General features: G+C 38.7%; 1 protein-coding gene and 1 long non-coding RNA gene across 5 annotated transcripts in view; one reads left to right on the top strand and one right to left on the bottom strand.

The window, feature by feature from the left end:
* The window catches only part of asic1b (acid-sensing (proton-gated) ion channel 1b), a 302,609-nt gene that overhangs the window by 26,478 nt on the left and 259,476 nt on the right, over nt 1-16,655 (bottom strand). For all 4 annotated transcript variants that reach the window (XR_004580240.2, XM_026932690.3, XM_026932688.3 and 1 more), the window contains 2 exons: nt 13,477-13,604; nt 1,321-1,471 (listed from right to left, as the gene is read on the bottom strand). Coding sequence is in view for 3 of the 4 variants with exons in the window: in XM_026932690.3 (XP_026788491.1) it covers nt 1,321-1,471; nt 13,477-13,604 (279 nt within the window). In the remaining variant the exon portion in view is untranslated. The remainder of the gene's footprint in view (nt 1-1,320; nt 1,472-13,476; nt 13,605-16,655) is intronic.
* Nucleotides 6,293-16,655, top strand: part of LOC128317110 (uncharacterized) — a 40,500-nt gene continuing 30,137 nt past the window's right edge. Inside the window, exons 1-2 of the long non-coding RNA XR_008300617.1 lie at nt 6,293-11,272; nt 13,439-13,718. This is a non-coding gene — a long non-coding RNA (uncharacterized LOC128317110). The remainder of the gene's footprint in view (nt 11,273-13,438; nt 13,719-16,655) is intronic.

The following is a 16,655-nucleotide window of genomic DNA, read 5'->3' as shown; positions in this document are numbered from 1 at the left end:
CATTCTTCTCTGCAGATCCTCTCAAGCTCTGTCAGACTGGATGGTGACCGTCAGTAGACAGCCATTTTCAGGTCTCTCCAGAGATGTTCGTTTGAGTTCAAGTCCGGGCTCTGGCTGAGCCACTCAGGAACATTAACAGAGTTGTCCTTAAGTCACTCTTGCGTTGTCTTGGCTGTGTGCTTAGGGTCATTGTCCCGTTAGAGGGTGAACCTTCAGCCCAGTCTGAAGTCCTGAGTGCTCTGGAATAGGTTTTCATTAAGGATATCACTGTATTTTGCTTGCTTCACCATTTGGATAGTATTGTGCAGATGATGAGCGGTGTCTGGTTTCCTCCAGACATGACACTTGGAATTGGGGCCAAGCAGTTCAATCTTCGTTTCTCACAGTCTGAGAGTCATTTAGGTGCTTTTTTGCAAATTCCAAGTGGAGGGGCTTCTGTCTGGCCACTCTGACATAAAGCCCAGATTGGCGGAGCGTTGCAGTGATGGTTGAACTTCTGCAAGGTTCTCCCCTCTCCACTCTTGATCTCTGGAGATCAACCAGAGTGACCATCGGGTTCTTGGTCACATCTTTACCCAGGCCCTTCTCCCCCGATTTCTCAGTTTGGCTGGGCGGCCAGTTCTAGGAAGAGTCCTGGTTGTTCCAAACTTCTACATTTAAGAATTACAGAGGCCACTGTGCTCCTGAAAACCGTCAATACAGCAGAAATTTATCTGTAGCCTTCCCCAGATCGACATAATCCTGTCTCTGAACTCTGCAGGCAGTTCCTTTGACCTCATGGCTTGCTTTTTGCTCTGATATGCATTTCAGCTATTAGACCTTATACAGATAGGTGTGTGCCTTTCCAAATCATGTCCAATTAATTGAATTTGCCATAGGTGGACTCCAAACAAAGTATAGAAACATCTCAAAGATGATCCAGAGCAATGGGATGCACATGAGCTAAATTTGTGTGACAAGTGTCATAGCAAAGGGTCTGAATACTTATGCCAATGTGATATTTCAGTTTTTTATCTTTTTAATAAATTTTCAAGGTTATCACAAATCTGTTTTTTTTTGCTAAATGATTATGGGGTATGGGGTGTAGATTGATGTGAAAAAAAGATAATTTAAAGCATTTTAGCATAAGGCTACAACATAACAAAATGTGGAAAAAATGAAGGGGTCTGAATACTTTCTGAATGCACTGTATTATTAGGCTGCATATAAACATAGCTAATGCTGCTACAAAAATCAAACATTCCTTATGTTCGTGCTGCTGATGTTTTTCTAGAATCCAGTACTGATGTGCGCAATGATAAATGAATGTATAGTCCTCACCAGGCATGTGCACCATGCGACAGTTACAGTTCTCTACCAGGTAGCGCGTCTCACAGTCGATGCGGCATGCTGTGATGCTGTAGGTAGTAAAGAAGTCTGAGTCCATGGGCTCGGACCTGCAGTCACCCCACGGAGGGGGCAAGTAGGTCAACTGAAAGTACACACAAAAAGAAAGGAAGGAAGGAAGAAAGGTAGGAAAGAAAGAAAGAAAGAAAGAAAAAGAATTTATAATTCATATTCATAAAGAGAAGACAATTACAGAATTGTTGAAGCCATTTTGTGTTACACACTGACATGTGAGGACCTTCCACTGACATAATTATTAATGCATAATTAATGCTATTCTGTTAGGAATTTCCCCCTCGCACTTGCATCCGTCTCACCTCTCCAGTCCTTGACATATGCATTAATGCTATCCTGACATTAGTAACCAAGAGGAAACTTTTGGCTCTTTTAGTTTTTTAAATAAATGCTGCAGCATTTTGTTTGTTTCAGGCAAAAAAAACAGTTTTCTTCATGGGAACCAGCAAAAGGTCAAAACAAAACCCACACATAGACACACACAGATATACAGTCCTCAACCGGTGTGTCCTCTGCTCCTGACTACTCCTCTAAAGCACTTCTGCACTAATGCATTAGCATGCAGATCCATCAATTCTCCTATCATGACTGTTTACAGCCCAATCTAATTACTAAAATCCCCATTATCATTTTCTCTTCTGACTAGGGGGGATGAGAAAAAAATAATAAAAAAAAAAAAATACAACCCACAGCTGACAGCTTGGTGGAGGGAGTCTTAGTCAGGAGATGCAGTGTTCTAATCCATTCTGCCCAGTAATGACTTCACTCATGGCAAACAGGCACTAGTGGCTCAGTAGTTAAGGTTGTGAGGTTAAATCCCATGTTGACTAGAGCCAATGTTGGCACCTGGTGCATGACCCTCAATTACTCAGCTAAATACTTGAATTGAATTCTGCCTCACTTGTTATTCTCTTGGGCTAAAAACGTCTGCCAAATGAGGAAATCAAAAGTGTATAGCGTTAATCCGCTCTCTCACCTGTTTCCAGCAGCATACAGTAAGATTGTTTTAAAGCCAACTACGACTGTGCAGTATTTGAAAGAGGCTTTGCTTCAGGGGATATAGAGGGTGTGTGTGTGTGTGTGTGTGTGTGTGTGTGTGTGTGTGTGTAAGTGTGTGCCCTGTGCCTGGAGATAGGCTTACAGAAACCAGAAAAAAAAAGTAAACAGCACTATGCTGCCCCGAAGCTGTTTTTCACACTGCATACTAAAACCTCATACAGGTATTTACTACATAGTAATCTAACATATATGAACACAGAACATTATTTTAACTGGGTTAATAAATGAGACATTTGTTAAACTCATGTTAATGTATAGCTCAATAATAATTACATTTTTCAGAAACAAAAGCAGCCCCATGGACAGAATTTCTAGCTACCAAGCTATTTTGGTTCAAGCCTCTCTCTTTCTGTTCTGTGATGCATGATGGGACAGGTTAGTGAAAAAAGTGTCCATCACTCCACACTTCATTTGTTCTGCAGAAATAGCACATCGCCCAGCTTGTTTCACTGTACTACAACTGTTCGTATTTTTCAGTTTGAACACACTAGTGTCACAGTTTCTCCCTCCCTGATCACATCATGGTTCCCAGTGGCTAGCAATGAGTACCATGGGCTTGCATTTTTGTTTCTGTTTCAGACCTGTTTCTATCCTCATCCTCATCAGTTAGTTTCCCTGATTGTGTTCACCTGTACTTTGTTTCCCCTTTAATTAGTACATATTTCTACCTTCGGTATTTCCCTGTGTCTTTGCACATCTTATTCTAAGCCTTGTTTGTACCACTGGCCTTTGCCTATGTTTAAGAGTATTGTTTATTCTATGTTAACTCTGCATGTGTTGTGACCCCTGTACCGAGCTCTGGGTTTAATTTTTACATTTCCCTAATTACACTCATGGCAAGCAAACACAGACGCATCCTGCCTCTAACCAACATTACCAACAGGCACAGGAACTCTGTGTCAGAGGTGTCCATAATATCAAAAAAGAAAAAAAAAGCACAGAAAATCTCTAATTACTTTATAAACTGGACCAAATCCATTATCCTCTCACTCATCATAACACCACAGTGCAGACCCTACCTATCCCCTATCTATAAGCAAAGACCACATTATCTATCTGAGCATTAAAATATCTTCCCAGCTGTCAGTGCTACACAAAGTCAACTTTATAGTTTTGAGTAATGGGTTAAGATTAACTTTAGGTAGCTAGGTAGCTCTGACAGTTGGGAAGATATTTTCGTAGCCAAATAGGTAATTTGGTCAGTGCTTAAGGTAATACAGTGTCAGGATCAACCTTCCCCTCTCTCTCACTGGCAGAATATCTTTTTAAAAAAATTACAATACAACCAAAAATAAACTACTTATTTCAGTGATCCCTGTTCAACCCAGTTTAGCCGATTTAAAACACTAGAATCCATTATCTCAAAATTTGACTGGAAAAACCAACCACAAAAAAATCCATTTAACCACCCTACAAAAATCTAAAACTCTCAGAATCCTCAAAGTACCAAACTTTCAACAATATTTTCATGCGAACTAACATCAGTACATAATCAAATAGACAAAACCCAGTCACACAGATGATGAGGGACTAGAAGCAGAACAAACATTAAATACTCTCATTAACATTTCCTCTTCAAATAAACTCCTGTCCAAAATGTACAGAATACTATTCAAATATAATCTTACAATCTCCATACCATCAAAAATGGGAAGAAGATCTATCAATTACTCCCACTGCTGATTTTTGGACACAGATCATAAGAACATTTTCTTCATGATTAATACCACCTGTCTACATCTTATACAATCCAAACTAATCCACAGAATACAGGGCAAAAAAGTTAAACTACCTACACGCCATATGGTACTGCACATCCATTAAACACGTTTGGCAACAAGTCACTAGTCAATTACCCCTCCTGTTGAACCACCATATCCCACTATCCCCAACACTTTGCTTGGAGATGCATCAGCAATCAATAAAAAAAACTAAGAAAACCAGCTTCTTACATAAGAAACCAGTGGAAAGAAAACTATCCTGAGACATTTTTCCCCTTTTTTGGGGTCTTACATCTACTGCATTTTCTCCATTTGTTCTCTTACTATTGGTTTTCATATTTGTATCCTCCTGCTTTCTAAGACCTAATTGCTTTGTGAAATATGTAGCCAGATTTTGTGCTATCACTAGATGTTTTTTATGTCACTCAGTGTCCCCAAGAACCACCTACTCTGCTAGAAAGAGGCTGTTTGACTCATATATAAAACAACCAACCACAGACCATGGTTATTGTCTGTTATTGCATGATATAGTATATGGCAGATCAGGCTTGTTGTCATGTTGTCATGTTGTCATGGGGGCAGTCGTGGCCTAATGGTTAGCGAGTCGGACTTGTAACCCAAAGGTGAATCTGAAGGTTGTGGGTTCGAGTCCCAGGTCCAGCAGGGATTGTAGGTGGGGGGGAGTGAATGACCAGCGCTCTCTTCCGCCCTCAATACCATGACTGAGGTGAGACCCTTGAGCAAGGCACCAAACCCCCAACTGCTTCCCGGGCACTGCAGCAAAAAAGGCTGCCCACTGCTCCGGGTGTGTGTTCACTACTGTGTGTTCACTACTGTGTGTGCACTTGGTGCGTTTTACTTGGATGGGTTAAATACAGAGCACAAATTCTGAGTATGGGTCACCATACTACACTTCACTTCACTTAATGTTGTCATGCAGAGCAGGTTCCTGGAGACTAGCTAGTTCTCGTCCTATGCTCACACTAGCAAGCTGCAAAGCGACAGGTGACTGATCAGTTTCTATGTAAGTGTGTGACCCATACTCACAGTTCCAGGGTCCTGGTTCAATCCTGAGGTCAGGTTACTCTCTGTGCAGTGTTTTGCATGTTCTCCTCATGTTCATGTGAGTTTCCTTGGGGTTCTCTAGTTTCCTCCCAATGGGTAGTTGGAATGGCTATGCTAAATTACCCCTAGGTGTGAATGAGTGAATGAATGTGTGTGTGCATTGTGCCCTGTGATGGACTGGCATCCCAGCCAGGGTGAATTCTCCTGCCTTTTGCCCAGTGTTACCATGATTGGCTCTGTATCCAACGTGAACCTGACCAGAATAAAGCAATTATCGAAGATGAATGAATTAATGAATGAACTAATTTTAAATTTTAATTTAAATTCTAATTCTTCAGGTCCCCATTGTTTACAACTTCACAACTTTAGTTCATACCTGTAATTTGTTTACTGTTTGACGCAGAAAAATGAAAGAAACACATATAAGTACATTTTCATCTTATCCTGTCATATACAACCTCTCATTAAATGTGCATAGAAATGATACTAAGAAAAACAAAGTTTGGAAAGAAGTATTAAAGATTGCTGGTGTAGCTAGTACAGTTTGCTTGCTTTGCTAATCTAACAATGAAGCTAGTATGAAGTCTAGCATGCAACATGCAAATCAAAACTAAATACACACGTAAAAGTGAAGATGGCGAGTAAATGACACAATTCTGACAGAAATGTCCATCTTACAATAATATATGGTACATTCAGAAAGTAGACCTTTCCACTTTTCCTTATGTGGCAATTGACAGACCATCCAGAAAGACAGCCACCTCTGCAGCACTCCACCAATTGGGCCTTTATGATGCTGGTGATGGAAAGTCAACAGATCAAAATATAGAGACAACCAGATACACTCTGGAGGAAAACGTGGCCCTCAGAAAGAAGGAATAGAATCTATATTCATGAGGCTATAATATATATATATATATATATATATATATATAAACCCTAAAGGGTGTGAATACATTCCAAATCTAAGGCTGAGACTTGGCCACGCCCAATACTAGGTGTCCTCTTCTACCAGGTCATTTTGTTCTGCTTTTCTTACTAAACTTTGGAAACACTGGAAGCAGATTTAAGCTAAAGGTTTCCTGGATCCTTCTGTTTATTTAATGCACTATTGCTTTGGACTTGTATGCATTGTAAAAGGCTACTGCGAGTGTATGCATTGTAAAAGGCGACTGCGAGTGTATGCATTGTAAAAGGCTACTGCGAGTGTATGCATTGTAAAAGGGTACTGCGATGCTGCAAGGAAGTGCCAAGTAGTTTGTTAAAAAAAGAAAAGAAAGAAAAAAGAGCTTGTCTGGCAGTTTGACACACACAGCTAGGAGGACAGGTTAAAAATATAATTACCCATGTTTTTGAACCTGCACACCTGGAATGTACCACAAGAAGTTTAATGAAAGTCTATGTTGATTGAATAGTCAGTCTACCCAGTACTGTGCACTGGACCTGGAGCTTGTAAAGGGCTCAGTGGAGAGAAAGAGATGGAGTGTCTAAAGGTTATTTCATAAAAAAGGTTATTTTATAATAAAATGTATTCATTATAAAGACATTATAGTCATTATAGTAATTCTAAAATGCCCAATTTCCTTCTAATGCTTTGTCTGTGTTACTGACAAAAATAACAGATCACCCTGCCAAGACAGACAAAAAGAGAGAGATTATTACCACAGATTTCAAAGGGGGTGGATTAGCAAGACAACAGCCACCAAGACATTTCTTTCTGAAATACATCATGTAGGTTTTGTGAGAGGAAAGGGGAGCGCTTTCCTTTTTTTATATAAACAAGTGTGATCTCAGTTTCCATTCTTTCCAATGGAAAATTGTGAGGGTTTCATTAAACATGGACAATTCCTTATTTCTGCAGCAACCAGTAAGAAATACAGCTTTGTTTCAGATCTGTGCAGACAGCGATCACATGTCAAGGAAAAACTCCACTCTGAAACACATGAAACATATTTATATTGAAATTCATGATGTGTTTAGTGACTCTGGTGCTAATTTTTTTGGTTGATGTATTTTTGTTATTCCAGTAAGAAGTTAGCGGTTGTCTGCTGCGCTGATATCACATTACTAGCACAGTGGCAATAGCGTGTAATAGGAAAAAAATTGAAAAAAACTCAAACTTAAGTGATAATAGATTTCACATTTCAGTGTTAACTCCTAAAAACAAAAGATTAAGAGCTTCTTTTCTCACTCGCCATTTACCAGCAATGTTCAATGTCATATTAAGAGTTCCAGAATGCAATGCAGTTTTATGAAGCAGTTATGCTGATTTACGGCAGAGACTCGGCTCAGCTAGATAGAGTTCTGTAAGATGAGAAGCATGATGGCATTTTCGGTGGCATTAGCCTGAAAGGTTTTGTAAGCTGAAATGTATTAGAAGAGTGTACAAACGAGGTGAGAGAGCTGGACAGACTAAAGGACTAAGGTGCTGCTGCATTGGCTGCGTTAGGTAGAGATTAATCGAGGACTAATGCTGCGCTCATGACCAGGTGGCAACTGGGAAATTTGCAACTTTCCAGTAGGAAAGATCTGTTTGAATGGCTTTCGAGAGTTTTTCGAGAGCTCCCACTTCTCTGACTTGCTAATTTGTGATGTCATTTCAACATGGCGGTGCACATAAGGAAAAGTAAGAACAGGAATTAACATGATTTACGTTTTTGAGCAGTCTCTTGAGCTTCAGTTTATATTTGAAATCGCTAAATACTGGTTGATACTTTGATAACTGAAATGTTAATTCACTTTTTTGCAAGATTTTTTTTTATCAAACTGCCCTATCCTGTCATTTTTGGCAATACCAACAGTGAATTATCACAAGCAATTTCTAAAATAAATTAAGCACTAACCAAACAACTCTTTAATTTCCGTTTTTATAGACAGTATACAGTTTTATGGACAGTATTCATTTTATTTCCGACTTCAGACAGCTGAGTTTGTGTGAATGCTCTAATGTGGGAAGTAGGAGGTTCCCAGTTGTCTTGAGCACAGCATAAATCTCACTGTTGCCGAATGGTTGAATGAATGTTGAATTAATATTTTGGACTAACCTGTCAATGAAAGAATTTTCAACCAAAAAAGTCATCTCAGAATTTAATCATAAAATAAATCTTCTGCAGCACTGAAGACAACATATTGATTATGCATATTGATATGCACGTCATTCAAGGTGGCTTTTGCTGGCAATAGCGGAGAATTTTCCAAGTGTGCTCTCCCTTTGTGTGGCCCAGACCTGTAACACTTTTATGGAGCCGTTTTGAAATGTATCATATAAACAAAGCACACATGAGATGCTTTTGGGATGCTTAATTTAAACATGTAAACCTTGACTTCCACAAATTATATAATTTGCACTTTTAGATCTGCAATATACTGTCGAGTTTAAACTGCTTATTTTTATTACATTTACAGCATTTTATAGACACCTTTATCCAGAGTGACTTACAGAAGTCCTTTGGAGTCTATCAAAAACACACCCCCATCATGCTAGTTCACTAGGTCAGGGACTAAGAATAACATAAAGAACATTTTATGAAATCTGTTCGTTTTATTATTGGCATTAATTAGAGAATTCATTTTTACACTATTAAATATTTTTACTGGCTTAGAAGTGAGTCAAAATAAAGTCCACTTCTGCCTTTTATTATTAGTAGGCATTTCGTGCTTCCAGCTATCTGTGCACTTGACCTTATATGGAGTTTTGTGGGCATCACTAAATGCAAATGAACTGTGCTGGGAACACATTTTGTACTTTACAAGTGATCAACATATGTACACGAGTATGAAGAAATTCAGCATATCCAAAACTTTGGTAAATCCAGCAGAAGATATTAGTTTGGTTTGGCTTATGTGAACATTTACACGCAACTTTACTAAAAGACTGATAAATGAGGCCTATTGTTCTTTGCAAATGCAAAATATGACTGTTAAACGAACACAACAGTGTTCTGCTAACGTAAAACATATACTTGCTTTTTAATACATCCGATGTAACAGACAAATATGTTTTACCAGCAGGAAAAGTTAGCAGTGAAATAACGCATGCATCTATGAATTCTGTATCACATTTTGCAAGCAAATACATGTTCTACAAATGGCAATTTAAAAAAAAAATCAGTTTTTGCAAATCATGTTCATTTCGGCATGATATTTTTACGACTTATAAAGTTTTTCTCACACGCAGCAACATTTGCCTCCTCAGCACCAGATGGCACCATGTGTCTATTTACACATAGTTTGTGAGTAGTGTTTATAAAACATAATGTTCATATGTTTATACGGATATAGGTTTTGGAACTAAATTGACTCCATACACTTTTCATTCCATAAACCACAATGGACTTGGTCTGACTGTCAATAATGGACTTAACCTCTTCTAAATAGTGATAAAGCAACATTCTCTCCAAGCATACTCCCAAAGAAAATATTTGCAGCCGATATTTTCAATTTTCATTTTGCATACTTAGCCAGAGACGAGCTTCTGCATTTAAAGATTGCAAACTGGCGCAAGTTGATTTACTAACAGGGTCTACATAGGACTGCTTCCTTCTTATGGGCAAAATAACATGTCTGTTTTGCAAATTTACCTTAATGAATATGTAATTTAGAGTGTTTCTGCCTATAGATGCATTATACAGGGTAGGATCTATGCAAAAAGATTCATCTAGCACTCAAATGTCACTTGCTGCAGCCTGAAAATCACTTCAGGAATGGCAATTATGTGTGCTAGGAAATATGAATGAAGAGCAGGTATTATAATTGCATAAGTTAATTTTGCCATTTGAAGAAAAAAAAAAAACAACTTTCTGTCATTAAAATTATGTCTGTATCTCAAAATAATACAAAAGCTAAAATATTGGTAAAATATTTTGCTGCACGTTTACACCTCGCTGCACATTCACACCTCCAATGCCAACAGCGTTTAAAGAAAACAAAAAGGTTTTCTTTACATTTCCTTATGAATTAAACATCCATATACTGTATATACAGTCTTATTTTGTGTTCATATCCTATCATCACTTTTGACATGTAACAGCTCTGTGGTATAACTGTTGAGTAATTATAATTACTCCCTCTGCAGGGTCACTGGCCTTTGGTTAGTGCAATAAAGTCAGTGAAATGGCCACAATTAGAAACTAAACACACCAGACTCTCTAGCGATAGCTAAAAATCTGACTTGCAAGAATGGTGAGTGTGTGTAAAGAATAGGGACGCAATGAATAGGAGGCGTACTATTCTAGTTGAGACCAATTATGAACTGGAATTATGTAGCTGAGGTTGAGGAACTGTCAGAGCCAGAATTCACACACCATACTGACAGTGCTGGCATTTCTATCCATGGGATTCTTCTAGGGTTTCCCAGTATTTCAACGCACATTGTGGTAAGGTTCTTTAAAAAAACAAAAAAAAAAAAAACACCCTTCTGTGTTAGACCATGCCCACTTCATGTTTAAATAAAGATACAGAGGTGTAGACTAGGATTATTTAACAGATATTGACACAAACAAATAATGGAAATGTGATGCAATAAACTCCTAATAAAAAAGCAGAACAAAGAGCAAGTCAGCCCGGGAGTTAGCGGGCTAAAAAACTGAAAATATTAACTGACTTTACTCGAAAAGTTCGGCTGTAATCATGTTAGTCAGAGTAAGCTGGGGAGAGACAGCTTGTCATAGATGGCAGACAGCCTGAGTGACTGGGCTAATTAAATATAGTGAGAACAGGCTGTTCAGTTTGCAGTAGTCTTCTGTGTCAGTCCATGCTGGAGTAGAGAGAGGAATGAGTGTGTAGCGCATTAACATCGCTGAACGTGAATAGCTCTAGCTAAATGTAGTCATCTGGAATTGAAATAAGAGGAGGGTGGGGCATTAAATCACTGAAAACTGCTTTTGCTGCAAGCTGCTAACACTTGCACCGCCCTTCAAAACAAGGGCCTGCAGCCAATTCACTATCAGCATAGCAAAAACAACAGCTACATGAGTGGAAACAAAGCCACCCACACACGCTGTGCTGAGTGTTTGAACACATATTGGGTATGTAAACATGCTCATTTATGCTTAGCTGCATAATATCGCCATATCAGCCAGCACTTCCGTCCTCTGTGCATGTTTTGCTTGCGTGATTTGCATGCAGAGTGATTTATGATAAGAAAGAGAAGAGAGCAGCACACACACTGAGTAAAGAGAGCGAGAAACTCAGTACTTGCGATGAGATCGGCATGCAACAGCAAAGGTAAGTGAGTTGGACATTAAAGAAATCGATTTGCTTCAAGTCGAGATTTCACTCGTCTCCAATTACGAGGGCCAGAGAGCTGACCGGTCACATATCAGCATCAGGCCACCGCTCACTCGCTCTTTGAAAGGATTAAGAGTGGCATTTCCTCTCCACAGGCTTAAAAAAACCTGAGTGTTTGTTACCATTTCCAGACTATAAGACTCTTTATTTCCTAACAGCTCCCAAGACCTAGACTTCCCAAGACAAAGACAAAGTGGCATATATTTTTTTGCACTGGCATAAATCTAAGATACAGTTTTCTGGGTGCACCAGCTAGTCCAGGAGTTATGCTAGTTTGTTGATGATAACATGAAGTCAAATTACATGCTTGAATAATTTATCAGTTATTAAATTAAGTAAATTAAAATGCAGTTGTCATGGCAAGAAAACTACTAGTACGCTGGCCAACTATGAATGAAAATCTTGTAGCCCAGACACATACACTCATACACTCTTTCGGGTCTCTGGATCCCTCCGTTCCAGGCCTGAGAGACTTAGGGTGCTTTCACATTAGGTGTTAAGAGTCAAGAGTTGGCCGAGCACCTATTGTGCTGATACAGAAAAAAAAAAAAAACAAGAAGAAATCGAAACCAACGGCATTGATAGGGATGCCTCCACCACAGGCACACTCCTTCTAATTACTAATTTGTATGTCATAAATACCCTTAACATATACTTCAAACAGAAAGAAGATATTGAAAAAAAACTTTTTTGTGACATTTGACCTTGCTGTGACCTTGACCCTGTTTGGATCATTTCCAAAATCTAATCACCTCATCTGCTGGTTACAGTGATAATTCCATATAAAAGCCTCTGTTGGGCCTTTGAGCAAGGCCCTTAACCCTCTCTGCTCCAGGGGCTCTGTATCATGGCTGACCCTGCACTCCGACCCCAGCTTCCTAACAAGCTGGGATATGCAAAGGAAGAAGTTCACTGTACTATAATGTATGTGAGACTAGTAAAGTTTTCATATTCTTCTCGTTCTTCTACAAGCTACTACAAACAATCAACCACTTGTTCTTGAGATATCATGCTAACAAGAATCTCAGACGGATGGACCGCGCCCCTCAAACATAATGCCCGAGTCATAAAAAGTGGCTCACGTGACATGCACAATGTAACCAAAACAACACTCTTACTAGTCCCGGCTAGTTAACTACCTAGACTAGCTTACTACATAGATTAGATTTATCATCAGCAATAGAGATGAAATAATGATTAATTTGATTCAAGAGAAGTGAAGCTGCTTGTGCGACTTGACTGTATGCAGCCACAGGTAAAGGGGCGTAATATCACACACCAATGAATGTCCCAAAAATAATAGTTGTTATTATTAGTTGTACTGCAATACTGGAATAATGACAATGGAACATTTTTTTGATTTAGCATGTCAATCGCTTCATATTCACTCACTAACAAGACCATTTTTTTTTTACCAGCACTCTGTCCTTCACATTTTTGTTTCTTGCTTGCCCCCCAACTTGCGACCTCGGATGATTAAAAAAAAGTGTCTGACATCAATCAGCACTTTTCCCGAAAAGAAACTCTGCTGTGACCAAAAAGGCAGGCAACAGTGCTTTTTTAATTTTACCAGCCTTGCAGCTGCTCCCCAAAAAATATGCTTGAGAGAAAAATGCCCAGTATGAAAGTTCCATTATACAACTAAGTGAGCTATATTGATTTTTTTTCTATTTTAGTGTGTATTTTTTATTTTAATTTTCATTTTCATGTCTTATAGCTTTGGTATCAAAGTGTATGCAATATCTGTGTTCAAGTCCATGTCTGGAGTCCTCAGCTGATTAACACACAATGACATTCAGTAGCAGTTTCTCAGTGTCATTTGTGTGTGATGACCTAGAACCTGCTAGAAAAACCAATTTGTAAAACTCCCTTTAATTATTGTTGCATGACGACCACATTTGCAGAGATTAATTCAGGGAATCGGACAGCAGCAGTCGCTTACCCTCTGCTCCTGGCAGGACACAAACGTCTGAAAGCCTGGCGCCACTCCGAATCCCAGCTGATCAATGAAAGGCGGCTCGTCCTGAGTGTGGATCTGCACTTTGATGCCGGCTTCAAAAGACGTCTCATCTGGAGAGGAAAAGAAGTGATTCAGATATGATAGAGAGTGATCCCCTGTACATGGTGGAATTAACGATTTAGGATCCTGTTTCTGCTGACGGATGTGGAAATGTGCCAGAAAAGGTACCTGAGTCAAATTTACCATGTTGGATCACTGACAGTGTGCTGACCACTGACTTCTCAATATGACTGAGGAACTGTGCTAGATATATGATAGTCTACACTGATAGCGCTTACATTACAAGCTTTGTACTGCTTATAATACAATACAAAACATCACGAGCCATGCCAACACTCATTAGTAATCTATTACAGTATGAAAGCACAGATGCAGAAGTTACAGATGCAACCTTCACTTAAATACCTTAAGGGGCTGCATTTGGATAAAAATGTACTCATTCTTTATCAATATTTATACGGCAGCACTGCTGAATGCTTGATTCTGATAACAATGTATCTATGACACTATATGGCCAAACATATGTGGGCACCTGACTATCACAGCCATAAGTGAGTCTCCCCCAAACTGTTGCCACAAAGAAACACACAATTATCTAGAATATCTTTGTATGCTGTAGCATTAACATTTCCCTTCACTGGAACTAATGGGCCCAAACCTATTCCAGCATGACAATATCCTTAGGCACAATGCAAGGTCCATAAAGACATGTTTTTTCCAAGGTTGAATCGAATGAACTCGAGTGGTCTGCACAAAGCCCTGACCTCAACCCCAATGAACACCTTGGCATTTAATCTTGAATGCTAACTGTGCACCGGGCCTCCTCACCCAACATTTATTGCCCGACCTCACTAATGCTCTTGTGGCTGAATGAGCAAATCCCCATAGCCATGCTTCAAAATCTAGTGGAAAGCCTTCCCAGAAGAGTGGAGGTAATTATAACTAAATCTGGAATGTGATGTTCAACAAGCACATATAGGTATGATTGATCAGGTGTCCACAAACTTTTGGCCATATAGTGTACATTATTGTTTCCATGGTAAAAACTTACACAGAAACTTTCACAGATTAATGTTCAGCATACATTGTTGACATTGTAAAGTTTTCTGTAAGGAGACATTTATTTAGTATTTTTGGAAGGAGTCTCCAGTGGAAATGCTTTGTAACAATCAGAGGTAAAGCTGTAAATCAGTTTTCCGATACAGGGAAGGCTTCAGGATGGAGGACATTGTGGTTTTATTAACTTCAAGTGAGAGAAAAAAAGAGAGGCTGGTGAAGGAACAATTGTTTATAGCTGTTATAAATGATAACAGGAACTTGTTTTGCAGACATTCCACAACATTAAATTTAACTGTGAACAAATAAAAAAGTAAGACATGTCATTCTTTAATACAGTGGTTTCCAACGTGTGGGGCGTGTCCCTGTTGGGGGGGTGGGGGGTGGGGGGGCACTACAGGCGAGGCACAGGGAAATGGAATGGAAGCATAAATGGGGTGAGAAACAAAGAAAAAGAAAGGTGGGAATGTGAATATGGTAGTGGTGGTTGGGTTGGGGTGCAAAGAGGTGGCTTGGAAACATTTTAGGAACCACGCTTTAATAAACTTAAAAAATGTGCAGATTGCTGTGGTATAAGAGGAATAAAACACTTCAGCATGTAATCTTTTGGAAAATAATCAACCTCGGGGTGGTAACAGTAACTGCTTTTCATCACAACAAGCCATCGTTGATTATTTGCCTATAACAGCATGCCCCATCATGTTTTATTTCTTATATCAGATATGATCCGGCCAAAAACCCACCTCAAGATACAAGGAGCAAATATCACTAAACAGGCCATCATTATTAAACTGTGAAGCTGTGCCCCTTTTAACTGAGCAAGCACATATCCCTAAAAACTTTTAATCAGTATGTCTCTGATCAGCCAGCTGCAGTAGTATAACAGACAAATAGCATAATAGCTCTTCTCCCTAATGCATGCCTTGGTTAATCAGTGTCAGTTCTGTCTTGGGTACACTCTATTTTCTTTCATTTGCATAATAAGTAAACAAACAAAAAACAAACGTCTAGCTTAAGACAATAAGCTAGCAGGTCTAAACTTATATTCTGCACTATCATAAATAAAACCATACTGTAGTTACTGAACAATATGAGCTAAGATGAATAAATGACTAATAAGCGGTTTCCTTTACCTACAGTATACTGATTTCAGTGAGAAATATCACTAACCATTAAACTACATTATAAATTACATATCTTAGACTATTTAATATAAAAACCCCTCATAATTCACAGAGAAGGATGGTCTCCTACTGAATCTTGATTCCTCCAAAGGTTTTTTTCCCTCTTTCCTTCATCCCATTTTTTTTCTCTGACATTGCCTTTGGCTAGCTCACTAATTAAGGAATAAAACATGATGGAGCGTGCTGGCTGTTATAGGAAAGTATTCAAAAATGGGATGGCGTGATATAGCCTGAGGTACTGTTACCACCCAGAAGTTGATTATTTCCCTATACCAAGTGTTTTATTTCTCTTATGCCACAGAAATTTGCCAATGAATACCATTTTTAATTTACTAACAAACAAACACCAGTTTTTTTTAACTAAAAAGATATTTAGTTACATTTAATCTTGTTGAACATCTGCAAGACAAGTGAGTTTTTGTTATCACTTGCATTACAGCAGCACCAGCCACTCTTTTTTCCCCTCTCTTCAAGTTGAAGATTTGAATTAGACCTGGCGCTGTTGTTACAAAGTCGTTACAAAATTAATCAATCACCTTCTGACCAATCAGAATTGAGAATTCCACAGTGACTTAGGCACTGATGTCTATAAAGACAATATGCACTAAAAAAGCAATTCTATGTCACTGAATGTAATTGAAGGCAATAAAAACTGGTGCATGATCATTCTGCTGCTAGATACTATGATACTTTTTTTTAAACGATTAAAGATTATAGTCTGAATAAACAAAATACTGAAGCTGTATAAATAGTTTGTTTGACATTGGTACAAATTAATTAAAGGTTTATATTTTCTTACACACACCTGAGCTCACTGAGCTCACACTGTGATAAACTATTTTACAGATATTGAGAAAAGCG

This window comes from Pangasianodon hypophthalmus, chromosome 20, assembly GCF_027358585.1.
Source record: "Pangasianodon hypophthalmus isolate fPanHyp1 chromosome 20, fPanHyp1.pri, whole genome shotgun sequence".
Classification (NCBI taxonomy): Eukaryota; Metazoa; Chordata; class Actinopteri; order Siluriformes; family Pangasiidae; genus Pangasianodon; species Pangasianodon hypophthalmus.
Note: the sequence above shows the minus strand (reverse complement) of the source record. Positions and strands in the feature narration are given on the sequence as shown.